The sequence below is a fragment of the Musa acuminata genome, chromosome BXJ3-4 (assembly GCF_036884655.1).
Source record: "Musa acuminata AAA Group cultivar baxijiao chromosome BXJ3-4, Cavendish_Baxijiao_AAA, whole genome shotgun sequence".
NCBI lineage: Eukaryota > Viridiplantae > Streptophyta > Magnoliopsida > Zingiberales > Musaceae > Musa > Musa acuminata.
The window spans coordinates 39618442-39637540 of record NC_088352.1 but is presented as its reverse complement, the minus strand read 5'-3'; the positions used below and the strand labels follow the sequence as shown (position 1 = coordinate 39637540).

At 38.7% G+C, this 19099-nt stretch overlaps 2 protein-coding genes and 2 long non-coding RNA genes across 7 annotated transcripts; 3 read left to right on the top strand and 1 right to left on the bottom strand.

Moving 5' to 3' along the window:
• Positions 1-1285: 1285 nt before the first annotated feature.
• Positions 1286-6219, bottom strand: LOC103983264 (probable galactinol--sucrose galactosyltransferase 2). Its single transcript, XM_009400489.3, has 14 exons — positions 5811-6219; positions 5116-5375; positions 4944-5034; positions 4777-4825; positions 4586-4677; positions 4080-4187; positions 3869-3997; positions 3387-3797; positions 3153-3294; positions 2913-2980; positions 2691-2825; positions 2362-2579; positions 1754-1842; positions 1286-1677 (listed from the first exon to the last, which is right to left on the bottom strand). The coding sequence occupies exons 1-14, from the start codon at positions 6110-6112 to the stop codon at positions 1390-1392; spliced, it is 2382 nt and encodes a 793-aa protein (XP_009398764.2). The 5' UTR covers positions 6113-6219; the 3' UTR covers positions 1286-1389.
• A 732-nt stretch (positions 6220-6951) lies between these two features.
• On the top strand, positions 6952-7609 carry LOC135635812 (uncharacterized). The gene is made up of 2 exons (XR_010495741.1): positions 6952-7128; positions 7394-7609. It is a non-coding gene; the product is annotated as an uncharacterized LOC135635812 (long non-coding RNA).
• A 1017-nt stretch (positions 7610-8626) lies between these two features.
• LOC135636215 (uncharacterized) lies at positions 8627-14704 on the top strand. 2 transcript variants are annotated; one of them, XR_010495841.1, is made up of 4 exons: positions 8627-9138; positions 13503-13569; positions 13649-13772; positions 14213-14704. It is a non-coding gene; the product is annotated as an uncharacterized LOC135636215 (long non-coding RNA). The 2 variants fall into 2 exon arrangements; XR_010495840.1 differs by having other exon boundaries at positions 8634-9075.
• A 901-nt stretch (positions 14705-15605) lies between these two features.
• Positions 15606-19054, top strand: LOC135635252 (ubiquitin-conjugating enzyme E2-17 kDa-like). Of its 3 annotated transcripts, none has more exons than XM_065146211.1 (5): positions 15606-15755; positions 16153-16258; positions 16906-17033; positions 18166-18270; positions 18503-18641. In XM_065146211.1, the coding sequence occupies exons 2-5, from the start codon at positions 16189-16191 to the stop codon at positions 18509-18511; spliced, it is 312 nt and encodes a 103-aa protein (XP_065002283.1). In that variant the 5' UTR covers positions 15606-15755; positions 16153-16188; the 3' UTR covers positions 18512-18641. The 3 variants fall into 3 exon arrangements, with proteins under 3 accessions (XP_065002283.1, XP_065002281.1, XP_065002282.1); XM_065146209.1 differs by lacking the exon at positions 18503-18641 and adding an exon at positions 18667-19054 and having other exon boundaries at positions 15607-15755; XM_065146210.1 differs by lacking the exons at positions 15606-15755; positions 18503-18641 and adding exons at positions 15836-15965; positions 18667-19054.
• Positions 19055-19099: the final 45 nt, after the last annotated feature.

The following is a 19099-nucleotide window of genomic DNA, read 5'->3' as shown; positions in this document are numbered from 1 at the left end:
AATAATATTTATAATATTTTATTAAGTGATATTATATTATATCTCTTTAGTCATTATTGTTCATAGACTATTATAATATTATATTTTTAAGCTTATAATTAGTTTGATTGAAATTAACAGTTTACTTAAATCATTTATAATATTCTTAAACATGTTATATATATATATATATATATAATTCTAATTTTGAGCACACTGTAATTTACACTGTTAGTATTCAATAAAAAATAATTAAATAGTTGTTATTCAATAAAAAATGATACTGAAAAGTTGTGGAATGAAGAATTTGGTGATTATTTTCTACTGTTCACATGGAAATTTGAATCAAAATAATTAATCCAAATCAAAGGCAATTGAAAAGCTGTAAAAGGAAGGATTTGGTGATTATTATTTTATCTACTATTTGACAAAGACATTTTAGAAAACAAGAGCTTACTTCATTTTGGGTGGGGCCCTTTTGGAACTGGTGGACCCACCTGTTCTCCTTCTTAGGAACACAAAGTCCGGGATCTAAGTGGGCACCAACTTTGGCAACCCCAAATTGTCTCCAACTTGTAATACACGTAGCGGTTCTCCAGCAATTCGCCATGGCAAGCTTAGCTGCGAAACATCATCAACAGCTCCAGCATCACCGACACTTTTAAAGGGGTCACCTGTCTTTTATTTATTTATTATTTATTTATTTGATAATATACATAATTTAAGATGAGGATGATAGAGATATAAAGGGCCATTAGAGTGATTAAGTTTTTTCTGACCTTTCAGTCTTTCTTATCCACTTAAATCAAATTTTTGAGTTTACTTAGAAAAACAAATATTATTTTATTTGGTAATATACATAATTTAAGATGAGGATGGTAGAGATATAAAGGGCCATCATTTATGAGTGATTGAGTTTTTTCTGACCTTTCAAGTCTTTCTTATCCACTTAAATCGATTTTTCAGATTTAGTTAGAAAAATAAATATTATTTTTATTTATTATTTATTTATTTGGTAATATACATAATTTAAGATGAGGACGATAGAGATATAAAGGGCCATCATTTATGAGAGTGATTAAGTTTTTTCGGACCTTTCAGTCTTTCTTATCCACTTAAATCGGATTTTCGGGTTTAGTTAGAAAAATAAATATCTAGCTCAAGATTTTTGTTCAAGCTTGGATGTGATGAAATTGGTGGGTGGTTGTGTTTTTGTTGTAAAGGTAAGTAGTAATGACAGGATTCCATATCTAGTTACTAATTAAGCTAGCTAATATCTTCAAATTTTGTTTTCTTCAAACTGCAATTTACTGAAATTCTTTAGATTGAATCTTTATTTTTCTGTCCTCTCTACATAATTGATTACAAAAAAAAAAGGAGAAATGAATGGTTTTGAGGCATAAACAAATGTCATGCATCAAAACAAACACATATTTCCCAGTAATCCACTCCTGAAGGAATTGTTAGTGTCAGCATGTGGTTGTCATCCTTGAACATGAACTCCTCAGATGTTGAGTTAACTGTGCAAACTTTGGGTTTTAAGCTGGAATAAGCTCCAAAAAGACCAGATCCTCTGCCTTTGATGCTCAAACGGCACAAAGATCCATCGCTCACGAAGTCCATGGCTTCGATGGCACCACCAGAGTTGTACATTTTGATCAGTCCGATCGGTGCAAATTGGATGGTATCGTCGTAGCTCTGAACAAATGGAAGAACAAGGCATGACGCAGAAGAATTGTTGAGGCAACAGTCATTAAAATGAATAATAACTTACCTTGATTGGAGATATGGTGAAAAGTTTGCACTGCAGAACATTTAGTGTGACATCCAGTGATCCATTCTTTGGCAATATGGAGAGAGATCCTGTTGTTTTGGAAGAAAGATGAGCAAGGAAAGGTGCCTGTGTCATGCGATTCTGATAACAAACTAGAGAGACACTCAAAATCAAACTCTACATGGCAAGTTTTAATCACTGTTATCCATCTGCTCATTCAGCCATGTCTCTTCCTATATTAGTTTGCAGCTCAATATAGTGTATGAAAGAATATATAAATTATACTCTTTTTTTCTTTTTCTAAAGAAAATAAGAAAGCAGTGAAGTAATTCTAGTCTGAAACCTGAATAGGATAAATTTGCCATTTTGTTCTCAAACATTCAGTATCCTGCAGCTTTAATGTCCATGTACTTGGCATCTCTACTATTTGGACACTGAAATATTACAGTGGATGGCAGTGTCTTTGGTTGTTCCACATTTACTGCCATGTGATCTGTCTCTCTTAAGGGTATAGTCAGAATAAATTTGCATTTGATGAAGTAGGTAACAATTCTGTGGATGAATATGTACTATGTATGAGAGCATGAGAGAGAACTAATGATACTTACCATCATGGTAGGAGTAAACTGCACAATCACCAGTCCAATTATCACCTGCAACCTCTTCAAGATACTCAACATCACCAGGGCTAACATGGCCAGTGAGGTATGTGACCTCAGAACTTGGAGTACTTGGAACTTTAAGGCATGGCCATGTCCCTGCACCCTGACAATTGAAGATGCCAAGGATTCCAGTACATTTGTTATGATTCCATATCTTCAGAAGGCTGTTCATTAGAGAGAGAGAGAGAGAGCAAATGTTATATAAAGCACAGTACTTCCTCTTGATAGAAGGTAACAGTTCTCTGATGGAGTTTACTGATAGAAAGGAACTACACCTTTTCCCATCCATCACTGGATCATCAAATAAACAATCTCGAGTAGGCCTCCCGGGATATTTAGCTCTGAGGATTGATCCATCGGGAAGAACAAGCTTTTTAAGAAGCTCAAAATCATGCTGATTTGGTTTGTCACTGTAAGACAGTTTGATCATCATACCTCAAAGTTTTATAGTTTGAACAAGTTATCTCTACATGCCAAAACATGTCATATGTTTTCACCTGATGTAGACTCCACAACCTCCCAAAGCTCTTGCAGCTGCATGGAACTCTGCGGCATAATGGAGGCTCTGGAATCATTGTTATGGCATTATTACCACATAGTCAGTTTACAAAGGGAAAGACAACAGATGCAACGACAAGAATCATAAATTATTTGCTGCATTATTGGCAATCAAGGTGTCATGAGAATAAAGAGTCAAAATCATTTCAATTTAACTGATAGAAGTAGCAAAGACTCACATAGAACATATCCCAGTCTGGGACCATAACTTCTCCAAGCCACATACTATTGAATGCAACAGCAGCAACATGAAGTGTCTGTGATAACATGTTTCTTGGCATGTAATCATCTGAGGCTCTGGTAATAGAGTTCACTTTCGAACTGGAATCACGAAATATGAGACAAAACATCACTGTGCTGTTAATGTTGAATTAAAATGAGATTAGAAGCATTGTTCTACTTGTATTCCTCGCCTGTATATTGAGTCTGTGCTTTGTGCCATGCAGCATATGATACTATTATCCTGAAAGTTCTTCGCGATAGATTTCTCGAGTGCCTCATGAAAGCGATGAGCCAAGGATACCCGGCCACCATGACTTGTTCCAATTGTTTCCAGGATATTTTGTACATCCACTTTAACTCCATCTATATTTTGTGACATGAGATAGCTGTGCAGATCATCATAGAAATCGAATGCTTTCTCAGGGTCGACCATGCCAACCCCATACTTCTCCATGCAATCCATAGTCAAGTCTCTGGAATGTGAAAGATTTCCTGGAGATTGAACAGGATAAACTAGCTTTGAATTGTACTTCTTTGTTTCTGCTGCATCTGGACTTACTCCTCCCCAGTATCCCATCAGTGCGTGCCATACATAGACATACCTAATTGGGGTTTAAAGAAGAATGTAACTTGTGATACATTGAAAGAAAAGGAGATATGGTTGAACATCTACCTTAGTCCATATGTTTGCTTTATATTTGAAACAAAATCCTTCAAAGAAGTAGCTCCATTGTTTGAGGCTCCATCTGCTGTTCTTCGGAATTTGTTGTTCTCTTTAACACTGACTAGTCTAGCACCATACCTTCGTATTGGAGATAAAAATTTAGATGATAGATAAGGACTACTTGTATCAAGATGAAGAACTAATGCTGTAAAAAACATACTGAGATCCTTCAGCAGCTGGTTCACCTTCTTTCTGGAATTCATTTGAGGTGTCCTGCCAACCATCATCTATCAGTAGGAATTTTGGCGGTGTGCCTCCTTTCGATAAACTAGATCAACAGAGATCAGTGAGTATATTAAGCACCACACACACATACACACACACACAGATCAATGAGTATATTAAGCACCACACACACACATAATGTATCTTTATACTTTAAGAAAATTCATAACAAGATATTAAAGTTAGAGCAGATATTTTTCTTGATTGCCACTGTGCAGGAACCAGTTTCTTATTTATGCTGCCAACTGATCCTGTAGACTGATGGAAACCAGCAAAGTTCTATCATACATTAAATCCACATTCTTGCAGTTGCAGAATAATCGTTTTGCAATTTACAACTTCAAACAACTAGACTAATACAACAAACCAGAATTGTCAGCAGAGGCAGCTACACATATAATACTTGATAGATTCCATTGGAAAAAGCATGAAGATAGTTACCTCTTCAATCCATCTTCAATTCCTTGAGGATTAACATCAAAGTAGAAAGCATCCCAAGTGCACCAGCCAAAATAATCCAGCACTCCAGGTTTCTGATTCAACAGCCAACAAACCAGAAGAGGTAATAAGTTTCAACATGTCTCATCCGATAAATCATTGATACATAACATATCATGTGATCCTCAACTTGCCATTTTATGCTCACGCACTGAAAAGGTCCCCTTGTGTTTCTCTAGCATTCTGTAAAGGGTAGTATATCAGAGGAGTTGATGATGATGTTCTAATCCTGCAGAAAATTTAAAGACTGTAACATTTAATAAAGATCAGATGTTCTTCATTGCAATTGGAGGAGACATACTTCATGGATTCCTTCATGAGGTCAAATGGATTGCTCCCGTGACTCACAAACACTGCTTCCAGGAACCGGGATCCTGTCGTCGCTGGATCACCTACAGGAGCAGTAACAACATCAAAGCAGTCATTAAAGGAGTGTGACGATAGCCATTAGACAATGGCTGCAAGATAGCTACCACTTTCAATGCAGAACTCAAGTTCATCTGAGGAGTTCCCCTGCAAGCTGCTTCTGTAATCACCATCTAAGACAGGCAAGAAGAGTATATAGAATGCTGGATTGGCTGCGGCTTCGCGAACTCCTCCATCAACAGCCTCATATTGTCTTGCTTCAAGAAGCAGCATTTGGGTCTCAAAAGGCACATCACTGCCTGCAGTCCCCATGCGGGGAATCATCCACCAGATCTTGAACCTGAATAAGCAAAGTAGTCGGTAGTCCCTGCATCACAACACCATGAATGAAGCTACATCAAAGAGACAATTCCCTTCATCTAAAATGATAGATGAAGATTGTTCTAGTTTGGCATCATATGATGAGGCATTCAAGCACATCAAAACAGTGGCATTCCAATAAAGCAAACTGAAATAAGAACAAGACGAGCAAAATAAATTAACAAGAGTGATAAAGGTTAAAAGGATTTTTTGTTGGGGGGAAAGAAGAGTAAAATGTGTATAATCAATAAAGAAAAAGAAAAACCAAATTTTGGCATCAGATGGTTGATTTCTTGACAATCTTTAATCATCTTGAATCAAAGTATAATGTATATTGCTCATCTGAATCATTCAGATCTCCAATCATGAGAAACCAAGAAAGGCTTCGAGATTCATATGCGAATGTATACGTAACACAGAGAAAGAAAGATGCAATTTTTACCTAAGAACACCGAGTTTGAAGACGTGCCGCGAGTCCTCTCGATCGGCCACCGCGCCCAAGAACGCCGCTGCTCCATCCATCAACGGCGGCGAGACGACGACATTCTGGGGCACGCTGGTTAACGCATCTCTGCCATTGACCCTCAGAGCTCCGTCCTTGACGAACGGCGCAGCAGCCAAGCACATGGAGCTCCTCCAAGTCCATCCCCGCCTCCGGCGCCCCCCATTTTCTCGGGGAAACAGAGGCCTGGGGCACCGGAAGGGGGAGCGCAGTCGTAGGGGACTAGGAAAAGACGCAATCATAGCCTCCTCCTCCTTCCCTTGGGTTAGAGGGGGGAACACTTCACTTGGGCGGTTAACAACACAGTCTTTAGGATGGAGAGGAGGACATAGGGAGGCGGCGACCAACCAAATCTATGGCCAATCATATGACTTGGATAACATCCGTTGAGGACACCTCACATGGGCCGGTAGTCACACGATCATAGGATGGACTTATCTTGAGAGAAGGGAGTGACGACCAAATCTATAGCCAATCCAAGAGTTGGATATGTCGGGGACATAACTATATCTGCATGGAGGACAAAAGAATGCGTGTCTGTATAAAATCTAATCATCAGATATCATTAAAATATACTTATTGCGTTAGTACCAAATCTAATGACAATATTCTTCCAATCGAATCTAATCCATTAAATCGTCAGACAACGTAAGTTAGTCTTCTCTCCTTCATACTATTTTTTTATATAGAATAACTTTTTATATAACTACCGAAGAAAATTTGTTCGACATACTCTTAAAAATTAGTCTAGTTATCGAGACAATCCAAACTGGGATCTTCGATGTTAAGAAAAGAATCATTTTTCAAGTTTGAAAGCATAAGAAAAAAAATTATTTTTGAAAAATAAATCGAGTCAAATTAATTTTAACACATCAATCAATCATCAAAATCAACATTAAATTGAATAAAATAGTTAGGCTTGTCCATTAGAATCCACACCAAGCCATTCAAAGTTTGGCATGGACCATAGGAAATCCTGACCAGAGTTGGAGGGTCAAACAGGGTACTTGTGACTTCTTCTTCATCAGGTGTTGACTAACAAGCAGCAGCAAGAATTAGATCCCCTCTGGCGAGGACTTCGAAGGTGCACTGACACAACTGCTCTATAAATCTAAGAGAGTAGCATCATGGAGAGAGAATGAGTTGAATGATAACATGGATAGCAGATGCTGTCACAGGGTTGTCTTCCTTCTGTTCCTGCTTGCTTGCTCAGCTGCAGTTGATTCCAGAGTCATCATGCACCTTCCAAATGCTCTTGGTATCTCTCTCTCTCTCTCTCTCTCTCTCTCTCTCTCTCTTGCTTGGTGGTAGTTCTTCCCCATTGGCAAACACTAGAAAATAACAGCAGGTGTATTGGTCTCTTCTTTTTTTGTTTTTTTGTTTTCTTTCAGTTTTTATCCTTTTTCTTTGGATTAGAATTGCTTCAAGCTCTGGGAGAGACTCAGTTCCTCATGCATCTTAGTTAGTCTCGCTTAGAGAAAGTCCATATTTAGTTTACAGTTGTTCTACATGTTTGTCTACAGAAGATGGAGTCCTTCTTCCCAAAAGGCAGCTCCTGGGTGACAGAGCTTCACAGAATGTGCCACCATCTCCCAAAACTCATGGCAGCTACAATAACTTTGCTCCTGGACATGGATATTGATGGATTCTACTCTTCTCTGGCATGGAGATCATGTATTCCATTATTTTCAGATCTACTTATCATTGAAAATAATACATTGCTCATCAATTTCTACTCATTTACAAATCTATGATTCTGACTGCTTCACTCCAAGTTGGAAACAGAAAAGACTCGGGTGTCGATATTGGTAAATGAGGATGAAGTTGTTCTAGCATTCCAAGAAATCCTGAAATCAAGTGAACATTGATCACATTACAAATACAATGATAATATCAGGCAATCAGATATAATTTGATAAGCAGATTGCATTGCAAAGGATGACATGATAGTAAGATTTCAACTGTTAAGGGTGAACATTTTTGTCCTGGGAGATGACAAGAACAGGTGATGGTGGTATCATTTCCATGGTCTCTGTTTGTGTCTGTCCATCAGCTTCTTTGTTTGTCTGTTTTGATGCATCTGAGAGAAGACCTGCAATGTGCAGCCACACCCATGGTTTTGAGTAGGCCTGTATCACTGAGGTCCATGACATGGCATCCTCTGTTTCCAGTCCATCATCAAATGCAAGCCAAGCTGATACTATTATGCAATAATGTCATCAACATCAATCATATTATTGAACTCCACGAGATTTCATGGACAGATAGCCACCATTATATGATCCACCCACTTATCATCATGGATAACCCAATGGAACATCAATCATTCCTCAGATTCAAGGTTTCTGAATCCTTTATACCCTTCAATCTTAGATGGTTAACAATCACAATCTGCTTCAATTGATCTTCCAACCTGTTACATATTGAGTCCAAGTTCTACCTTATCAAGGATAAAAAAGAACAAAGAATTCTTTTAAGAAGATGAATGATCATAGAAAAGTTGGACCTTCCTCTTATGTGCATCCCCCATGCCCACTTCCAGCCTCAGCAGGAGAGGATGAAGCTCTAAAGAACAAGCATCAACAACTCCTTTGTGAGGTTAAACAAAGAGTACAACCTATAACAACATCAACAACATGAAGAAAAGTAGATGGAAGAAGCCACAGCCGTTGACTTGTTAAAGACAATAGATGCTTCAGCTAAACGCAGAGGTCAATTGAAAAGCGAACGTTGTACGTCTCTCTCTCTCTCTCTCTCTCTCTCTCTCACTCTAGCCGTATGGTTCATTCTTGTTTCCTAATCCTTCTTCCTAGCCCATCAACAACTATAATTCAATTAAAATAGAGAGAGAGAGAGAGAGAGAGAGAGCTTTGAGCTTTTTTCTTGGTTCAATGCCAAAAGGGACCAAAGTCCACCTCGCATTAAGACCTCAAAGACCATTGGAATAACCACAGCAAAGAGCCAAAAAGCTACCACATTTCCTCTTCTCTCTCTCTCTCTCTCTCTCTCAGAGCTTGAGAGAGTGTGTAATTGTTTTGATCTTGTTTTCTGGGTTGATCCACCGACCCGAAGCTTCGATTCCATCGGAGGAGACCCACAGCCCGAGCCTGGTCCCGACGGCGGACCCCAAGCTGCAGCTTCCGATGGACGGCTGACCTCCACGAGCGATTCGTCGACGCCGTCGCCCAGCTCGGGGCCCCCGAAAGTTGGTACCTTTTTGCCTTTTGCTGCAAGTGTTCCCTGGTTCTCCATCATCAATGACCGAAAGGTGTGGGCTTTCGAATCGATTTCTCTGTCGTTTTGAATCGCTTCGAAAGTTATCTGGTTTTGTTGCGTTGTTTATTCCTCTCGCTGCCATCCCTGTCTCCCTCCTTTTGCCTTTTAGGCCGCTAGAACTTGTTCTCTGTTGTCTCTCATGAATGACCGAAACGTGCGCCTTCTCAATTGACTACGGGCTTTTCGTGATCCAAGTAGGAGTACTTTGATATCGTTGCTTATTTGTTCTTCTGATGTCCCATGCTTTCGGGTTCCTCTTTCCATTTGCCTCTCATTAGCCATCACTCAGCTCCAATGGCCACTGTAATGTGCAGTTGTTGCAATTAGTTTTTAGCTTTTGATGTACTCATTTGGCAAACAAAAGCAAACGACAGATTTAGGACTGACCAATAAAAGTTTGACTTGTTTCAAGTAATCAAAACAAGCAGATAGCAAGTAAGCAAATAAATGGTTTCGTTGGATACATTTTTCTGGCTTTCTTTAGACATAACCATTGCCTAGTGGAGTCTTGATCAGCCAAAGGCTTCACCAATGACTTTGCTAAGGATAAACAAAGCAAGATCCAAATCATTTTCATGAGAAATTTATAGCTGGTGAATCTGGATGAGGCATAGCTTTCTTGGTCGTGGTGAATGAAAATAATCAAAAATAGTTTTGATATCACAACTTCACAGCATGACCAGATTCTGCCTGACTTTACACTATTTCTTGGTGTCACTGTTTAGACAATTCCATCTAACTTACCTAAAACTTGTCGAATAATCTTGAACTAATCCTCAGCAAAACTAGCAAATGGAGTCGCAATTAAAATACAATTATGAAGCTGAATAATGTGTGGTGATATAGGTTGATGACACATGGAACACATGTATCAGAGTTATGAACAGTTTAATTTTCCCCCAGTCGTTGATGCTTCCCTTGTCAAGTAATCTTTTACGTTATAGAGTCAGTCATGAACATATGAATCAAATTCTCTTTGTTTAAGCATCTTTTAAAGCCAAAGTATTATCTCTCATCTTAGTGATTTGAATTGATGTAAATTGTTGGTTTTGATGATCGTTTGTCTGTGACATGTTGAACACCAAAGGCTATCATGATTCTCAATTCATGAAGCGTCATCCCCAGGTACTGTTAGACAAGTTAACGATTCTCAATTCATGAAGCTCCTCTGAGTTCTTGTTGCTGCTAGAATCAATTTGATTTTCACTGATACACTTGGTTTTCCCTATTAATGTTTTCAGAAATACAGTGTTAGGATCCTTTTTCTTAGCTTTTGAATAATGTTTATTGAGTCTAGTCCGGTTGTTTATTGAGTCGGTTTGGTTCGATTAGAGTCAAGTAGAGGTTTATTTAATATTTATTTATTATTAGAGTTCTAAGTCCTGATCGACTCTGGGTGGAACTCTATAAATAGGAATGTAACTGTTTCTTTTCAGTTATCTATGAAAAATATTATTCTGTGTTTTGATAAACCCTAGGAGGCCGATCCCCTCAAAGCGATCAAGGAGGCCGATCCTCTCGAAATGATCATTTTCATTCCCTTTTCTCTCATTTCTTCCACGATAAGACCTTAGGGTCTTATCATTTGGTATCAGAGCGACGATAAGACCCTTATCATTTGGTATCAGAGCCTACGATAAGATTTTAGGGTCTTATCATTTGGTATCAGAGCAGCGATCCTTGACGTTCTCGTTGCAACGAAGCTATAAAAAAAAAAAAAAAAGAGAAAAACGAAAGAAAGAAAGAAAGAAAGAAAGAATGAAAGAGAGAAGAAGAAGCAGCAACCGCAGCCACGCACCCCTGCTTCCCCTGCTTCCGGTCAGCCCACCCGCCGCTCGTCGTTGCTCTCTGGCCAGCAACCGACTCTGCCCCACTTCCAGCTAGAGTTCACCGCGCCTCCCACCCGAGCCACCACCACTGCCAGGAGACGACGCTGCCAGCGTCCCACTCCGCCGCAGCCCTGCTCATCTTCTCTACCTCCACTGCAGGGTAACTCCTTCTCCACCGCCGCCGCTGCTTCCCGGTCGATCGATCACCGCCGCTACCTCTCAGACCACAGCAAGCATCATTGCCTCCCACGCAGCGAACACAACTACATCCCCGCATCCTCGCAGCAACCCTTCATTTCCATAGTGTTGCCACCGACTGCGTCACAACAGCAGCACCGAATAGGGCAGTGATTGATGCCCTTTACCGACACCAAAAACAGGAGTTGAAATTACAAATTTGCAGTCTTACGCAATGGCCACTGATAACTCGGTGAAAGCACAAATGGAAGCATTAGAAATCAGAATTGAGAATCGACTGCAAGAAACACTTAATGATTTCAAAAAGAGCCTACTGGAGAGCCTCAGCAAATTTAAATAAAATGGGGGCTCAAGTTCTATGTTGCACAGATATGAAAATACAAAAAAAAGACCCCAAGATTGTGACACAATCTACTCATACATGAAGGTGGATGAACAGCTCTCAAAAATTTGTCAGACTTCTACAGTGTTCGAATATCATAGTAGGTTTGAAAGATTATCAAATCAAGCTAAAGATTGGTTAGAACGATAACTTCTGGATACATTTATTGAAGGTCTTATTCCAGAGATCCGGTGTGAAGTTAAGGCTCGTCAACCTCGCACTATGATAGCTGCGATCTCATTCGCACATCTACATGAGAAAAAAATCAATAGGGAAAATCATGGAACAGAAGTGATAATAACTAGATGATCAGTAAGCCACCATCCCTATCTATTCCCAACCAAAGCCTTGACACCCGAAGACTAACCCAAGAAGAACTTAAGGAAAGATCAGTACAGGGTTTGTACTATGATGAAAAGTGGAGTATGGAGCACCGATGTAAACAAGGGCAACTTCTGATGATTGAGCCAATTAGAGAGGAACCAGAAGTAAAAGAGTTGGACTCCGATCATAAAGATATGAAAACTGATGAAGATATTGAAGCCATCACACATACAGTACATGCATTGGCTGACTACACTAACCCACAAACTATGAAAATCAAAGGAACTTTGAAGCATCAACCTGTCACTATTTTGATTGATACAGATAGCACTAATAATTTTATGGACAGGAAAGTTGCAGCCCAATTAGCCTACTACATTGAAGGCTGTGATATATTCGAAGCTGATGGACGAATTTTAACTTATGATAGCAAGGGCCAGGAATTTCTTGCAACGATTACTACACTGAAAAATTGACCTATTTCTTACACTGTAAAAAAGTGGAGACCATACTTACTTGATCAACGGGTTGTGATGCGTTGCAAATAGCCTATGACTGAAGTGCTAAAAGACAAGCTCCCCGAGATTGATGCTGCTCAGCCTTGAGGACAAGGCTGATTTGAAGAGGGAGGAACTGTTAGGACCATTTTTTCTGAGCTTTTGAATAATGTTTATTGAGTCTGTTTAGTCCAGTTGTTTATTGAGTCGATTTGGTTCAGTTAGAGTCAAGTAGAGGTTTATTTAATATTTATTTATTATTAGAGTTCAAGTCCTGATAGACTATGGGTGGAACTCTATAAATAGGGATGCAACTGCTTCTTTTTAGTTATCTATGAAAAATATTATTCTGTCTTTTGACAAATCCTAGGAGGTCGATCCCCTTGAAGCGATCATTATCATTCTCTTTTCTCCCCTTTCTTTCACGATAAGACCTTAGGGTCTTATCATTTAGTATAAGAGCGACGATAAGACCCTTATCATTTAGTATCAGAGTATACGATAAGATTTTAGGGTCTTATCATACGGATCAGGAAAGCAATCAGGCAAAGAAATGACTAAATAGTCAAAAGATGGCAGGTCCAGAAGTTCTTCCTTTGTGTTGTCTTTGCTAAACACCTTGTCTGCTCATTCAATAATCTTTCCAAAAAGGTTCCAAAGAATTTGGTAGAAGGCCTTGTTGTCTTTAGGTGATCTATTTAAACCCCCATCGTTATAACTACCTATCGGGGAAAAGAAGTTTGGAGTCTGTCTCAGTTCTATCTTCTTTCCTAATATAGTCAGATAAGTCAGATCTCGGATCTCTTTCCAAATTCCTCTTAAATTGTCCTTCTTGTCGATGGAACTTGCTATATCTTTTTTTTCATAAAATGTTTCTCGTCGGCTACCAATTCAGAAGGCTAGTGGAAAACAGATAGAGCAGGCAGAGTAAATACTTGAAAGAGATTCTTGCATTGACTGTCTTGGGAATCACCTGTTCATATCTAGTTGTATGAGAGAAAATAATTGAATCCAATCATCGGGATTTTACGTTTTTGGCAATCAGTACAAGTGATCATACATCAGCCTGATTGTTTTACATTTATTCGGCTACATCACTTTTAACTCCTTGCCACTTGAATCTCAGCTTCCTGCATTTTAGAGAATAGGAGCAGCAGTGCTTTATCTCCAAAAAGTACCTACTCTTGATGTCAGTAAGTAGTATCTAACCTTCCCGTCGAATAAACATGAGTCTATTTTGCTTGGACCTCTAATTCTGTGAATTTGTACAAGGCACGATGCATGAGCAAGTCGGGAAACATTGGACATGGTTGGTGCTCCTGCTTTTAGGGGTCAGGAAGTGAAAGAGGCACTAAGAGCACAAATGGAAGTGCAAAGACTGCTTGAACAAGTGGAGGTAACTAACTCTTCTTTCTCTTTGATTTCATCAACATTTTTCATAGCCTCAGGTCCTAAACATTTGCCATCATTTAAGTGTTCTGCTCTGACATGATAAAATTTGACTTCATCCATGTTACCAAGTAACATCTTGTCTACATCAAGATTCCTGGTTTCGACCTACTACGCTGTGATCCATATGATCTTTTTCAGCCTCTTTGACTTTTAATCTGTGATAGACATTCACATATTTCTTACTACACTGTTTTTGTTCATCTTTCTTCTTTAGTTTTATTATCAGCCTGTCCACATACGTTCATTTCTGTATCAAGTTTAAACTTGGAGTGTCAACTGTGATTACACATAACATCCATCTTAACTTGTAGTATTTCTGTCAACTAAGATCTTCATCTTATTAGCTTCTAATGCTTATCAGATTGTACTAAAACTCTTTGTCAGGCTCCTTGATCAGGTTCAGAAGCATCTACAGATTCGAATGGACGCGCATCAGAAGTACATCGATTCCTTGCTAGCAAAGGCATATAAGATAGCGTCAGAGCAAATCGCTTCGAATGGTTTCAGCATGACCAAACAAGAAGCTCCAGACATGGCAACCAGGGCCATTTCCTCCCCATCTCTCCTCCATCAGCTATCGATGAGTTCAGTAAACCTGCACAGCTCCAGTTGCAAGACTTCTCCCTCATCCACCACTGCCGCAACCATCGAAGGCCAGTTCTTCTATCAGAAGTTTGCTGAATTAGGAAACCAACCGTGCTGATGTATTGTCTGCAAGATGGATTCATTCTCTGTTATCAGATCTTGCAAATTTGGTGCCATCTTGTAAGATCATTGAGAAAACTCCCACTGTCCCGCTCCACAATTGTTCTGTAACAGCCCTTTAATTGTTCGTGTACTACCTGCTATGAAACAAAGTCGCATTGTTGTGTTCTACGAGTTACTTGGAGTTGACTACGGTTGTCTTCTGGTCCAACACACAGCAGCGGTCAAAAGGTCCTCTGCTTTGGATTTAAGTTGTTAGTGGGTCGGGTTTGGATATGATACAATTTGCGGGTACTCCACCCGTTAAGCACACGGCTGCCACTAGTGAATAGCCGCAAGATCCATGTCTCAAGGGACCAGAAGATGCCACGTACCCTATTTGAGGATCGTCGGTGCAGGAGTGGTTTGCTCTATTATATTTCCGTTTTCCAAAGGCAAATAAGAACTTGTTAGCCAGTGTTATAACATTTGTTACGTGAATAGCTATGCATTATATCTTTCTATGGAGAATTATATTTTTATTATATATATTTATATAGTAATTTATCTATCCATATATAAATCTTAGATTTATGTGGATTTTATTTTTTTATGCAATTAATTATTTTTTTCATATATATATATATATATATATATATATATATATTAAAGAAAAATAATCAAATCAAACAAAAAAGGGTATTCATAATTACAAAATTCTGTCAATGTATTTGGAATATTATGGTAAAGTTGATTCAGAAGAATCCCATCAAAAAGGTTGACCAAAAAAAGTGCGATAGAAAAGTGTTGACTCTCTACTCTCTCACCTATCAAATATTTATTTTTAGTAGAATAATATTATTACTTTATTATTCTTGTTGTTGTATTATTGATAGTGGGGTTTCCTCCACCGTACAAGTGTAGGGCAGGGGGATGGCGACTTGAGACGAGGGATGCGACACGACTTGGTAACCGGCTACTTTAACCAGCGTGCTTCTCACGCGACCCCACCCCGCCTTTAAATCCAGAGGAAAGAAAAAGGATGCGGTTGCCTTTACGTGTATTCGAGCCATCGGATCCGTCCATCCACCATCCAACGGACAATATTTACCCATTTCCATCATAGGAAACGCGCCGGCACAATCCAAATCCCGCCCTATAAATACGCCTCGGGATCGGGAACCGGCCGAGCGAGAGCGCGAACGAGTCGATCGATCGAAGTCCATTTCTTCGACCTCGGACGGTATGATTCTGGCGATGGTGGTTCTTTTAGTTCTTGGTTTCTATGTTTGATTGGTACAGTTTCGACCGCTGACTCAGTGGATTTGCTGACCTATCCATCTTCGTTTTCTTTGAGGAGATGAGAGATTGCTGATCTATCTGTTCATCATCTTAATTTGAACTTCTCGATATTTTGGTGGATTTTGTCGAAAAAGATTGGATTTTGGGCAAGGTAATAGCTTCTGCCATGACATTTGAAGGTGTTATTAGGCCTCTGGAGGGATATTCTTCGTTGGGGGAGGGGCACCCGAGTCTCGATGTTACTTCTAGTGTTTGATTTACCGGTGCATTACATCAAAATTTTGCTTTTGCATCTCATGGGATCACTTCAAGTCTCGATTGTTCTTCGATTGTTTCAGAGACCTCGACAAGATTTGTGATTCCGATTGCTATTGATGGCCTCGAGGCGGATTTTGAAGGAGTTGAAGGACTTGCAGAAGGATCCTCCCACATCGTGCAGCGCAGGTGATGCTTACTTCCTAGCATTACCTGTTTGAATGGTTGCTTACATATCTTTATGCCGATTTCAACTAATTATTATAACGGAGATGATCCTCATATTAAACTAAATCTCTGCTCTTGTAAGTGTTGGTTTGGTGCACCCAAAATTTTGAGTAACAGGGTAATAGATGACTTGAGTCTTTATGATTCGTTTATTCAAGGAGCCTAGCTTCTTCAAGAAAATTGTTTAGAGAACTGTCTGCTTAATTTAAAAGACATCAAATGGTCCCTCACAAGCATTGGAACCAATGCTTTTTGAAATGTGTAAGCAATAAAAAAGAGGGAGTCTAAACTTGGGACTACAGCTTATAGATAGAGGGATTTCTGTGATATAGTTTTTGAAATTGTTGCAATTATAATATTATAGACTCATTATTTTTAGAAGGTTTCTTCCTATTACACAAGTGAATTATCAAATATAACATTTGATTGTGTATGAACATTTTCATTAATGAAATAGATGGTAGGAAATCTGGTTCTCAAAGAAAGGGACATATGAAAAAAAATAATGGATCTTAATGAAGGATAAATATTAATATAATTGCTACATGGTGGTCTTAATAAATTGCTTCTGCAATCACATTATATTGCTTGTTTCTTTGATTCTATAGGCCCTGTGGCTGAAGATATGTTCCACTGGCAAGCAACTATTATGGGACCTAGCGATAGCCCTTTTGCTGGAGGTGTATTTCTGGTGAATATACACTTTCCACCAGATTATCCTTTCAAGCCACCCAAGGTAAATTGTTCATATTTTAGACTATTGTTATTGACTTGGCGCACATCTATTAATGATTTGTGCTTTAAAATATATATCTGCTCTATCCTTTCTTGTGATCAGTTGCAATTTACTTAAATTTCTTCTTTGAAATTTTTGTTTGCTACCAGAGCTGCTTATAAATTTTATTTCAGAATCATGTTTGTTTCTTTTTTTTTCCGATAAATTTTAAAGGTTTAATAGCTTACTCAATCAGATGATTGAAGAATTCTTTCAAGTTAAAATGAAACTATGGCATTTAGAATGGATCATTATCCGTGTCAGCAAAGTTACATATTTCCCTGTGTTTTTGTATATGAACAAATTTAATAAGACCATTTGTTTGACAACACTAATAAATATGACCTTTTTTGACAAATAAAATAATACAATCAAAATCTATCTATACAAGTTTAGTGTCAGTTTCTGACACATAATTAGACTTTATTGTTAACTGAGAAACTTATGGCAATCTTTAAAAGCTTAAGTCCACTGGGAGCACCAATAAGCTGGCCTTTTAACAATATACGTAAGATATTCCCATGTATACATCTAGAGTCACAAACTTGTAAAAGGGAGCTCCTATCATGCACATCATGTCATATATGGCTAATACCTTTTCGTTTGTACATGAGAATATGTTGCAATTGGAGCTCATGACTAGGGTTAGCTGTAATGACTGAACAAAATAGCAATCTTTGTTTTGAGATAACTAGCATCATTTACATCTTTAGAGTCGGCTAAATCACCAAGTGAGCATAAACCAACATCTGTGTAGGTCTTAAGCTTATCTCATTATTAATTTGATATCTTCACATACTTAATTGAAGGATACTTATAGTTTTTTTATGGATAAATGTAATGTGTTTTTCATGTCAGCTTTTCGTGTCCTACTTCCTAGCTACTCAACTGTGGCCTAACAAAAACTTGGATCTAGGTGTATTAAATGTGAGCCCAAAATCGTGGGCATCATAGAGTCATGGCCACACAGCTTATTAACTTTATCTAGCACATTATTATGCATATCAAATTATTTGCACTGCTTTCCATTTTGTTGCCACGCCCATTGCTCGCATGTCGTAGAATAATTTATGCAACATTATGTCCTCTTCAGGTGTCCTTCTGCACCAAGGTTTTCCATCCAAATATTAATAGCAATGGGAGTATATGCCTTGACATTCTAAAGGATCAGTGGAGCCCTGCCCTGACTATATCAAAGGTACTTTAGATCTGTTTCTAGACCCTTGATTCTTTCTCATGTGTGGAACAGCCTCAATTAACTAGGTGTATCTATTAGTTCACTATTGGCTTAAATATATTTTGGTACTAAGAAGGGTTTGAGAAACTGCAGCTCATGATCCAAATTGTTCTTGTTCTCCATGTATGATTTACCATTTAACAACTATAAACTCCTAGCTAGTTTGAGAGCTAACTTTGGATGACTGGACCAGTTGTTATAGGCTTGTGGAATCTGGATGGCTGGACATTGTGGAGCTACTCTAGGATCTGTGGCAACAGAGATGTCCCAATGTTGCTTAGACATAGTTGTCTTGGTCAATGAATCTTTCCTTGCGGCTTTTAGATCTTAACATATGATGTATTTGTCTACTTCTAGGTGTTGCTGTCCATTTGTTCCCTTCTGACAGATCCAAATCCAGATGATCCATTAGTGCCTGAAATTGCTCACATGTACAAGACTGACAGAGCAAAGTATGAGATGACTGCCCAGGCCTGGACGCAGAAGCATGCCATGGGATGAGTGCAATTTGGTGCCTGGTATGTCAGCAAACTATGTGATGTCTGCGAAAAATGTATTCTCTTGGTGTGTCTCAACATAGTAGATTTCTATCTCCACCTTTACTGCATTAAGTTTGCAGTACTGTTGTTAAATTTGGTCTGTGTTGAAGCATTCCTTGATACTTACAAATTGCAGAATGCTTTTAGTTGATATAACTTCAAAATAGGTTTTCTTTTCCTAAAATTAAAAAAATTTCTTCAGTGAAGTATTTTTGTTGGACTTGGGTTGAGTCAGGTTGATCCATTCTTGT

Excerpts from the sequence above, each read along its gene's own strand:
- LOC135635252 (XM_065146209.1), top strand. The coding sequence starts at position 16,189 with ATGGCCTCGAGGCGGATTTTGAAGGAGTTGAAGGACTTGCAGAAGGAT. Across the intron at positions 17,034-18,165 it reads ATCCTTTCAAGCCACCCAAG|GTGTCCTTCTGCACCAAGGT; the intron begins GTAAATTGTTCA and ends TGTCCTCTTCAG. Across the intron at positions 18,271-18,666 it reads CTGCCCTGACTATATCAAAG|GTGTTGCTGTCCATTTGTTC; the intron begins GTACTTTAGATC and ends GTCTACTTCTAG.
- LOC103983264 (XM_009400489.3), bottom strand. The coding sequence starts at position 6,112 with ATGATTGCGTCTTTTCCTAGTCCCCTACGACTGCGCTCCCCCTTCCGG. Across the intron at positions 3,998-4,079 it reads CCAGCTGCTGAAGGATCTCA|GTATGGTGCTAGACTAGTCA; the intron begins GTATGTTTTTTA and ends TCCAATACGAAG. Across the intron at positions 1,843-2,361 it reads AGTTTACTCCTACCATGATG|GATCTCTCTCCATATTGCCA; the intron begins GTAAGTATCATT and ends CCAAAACAACAG.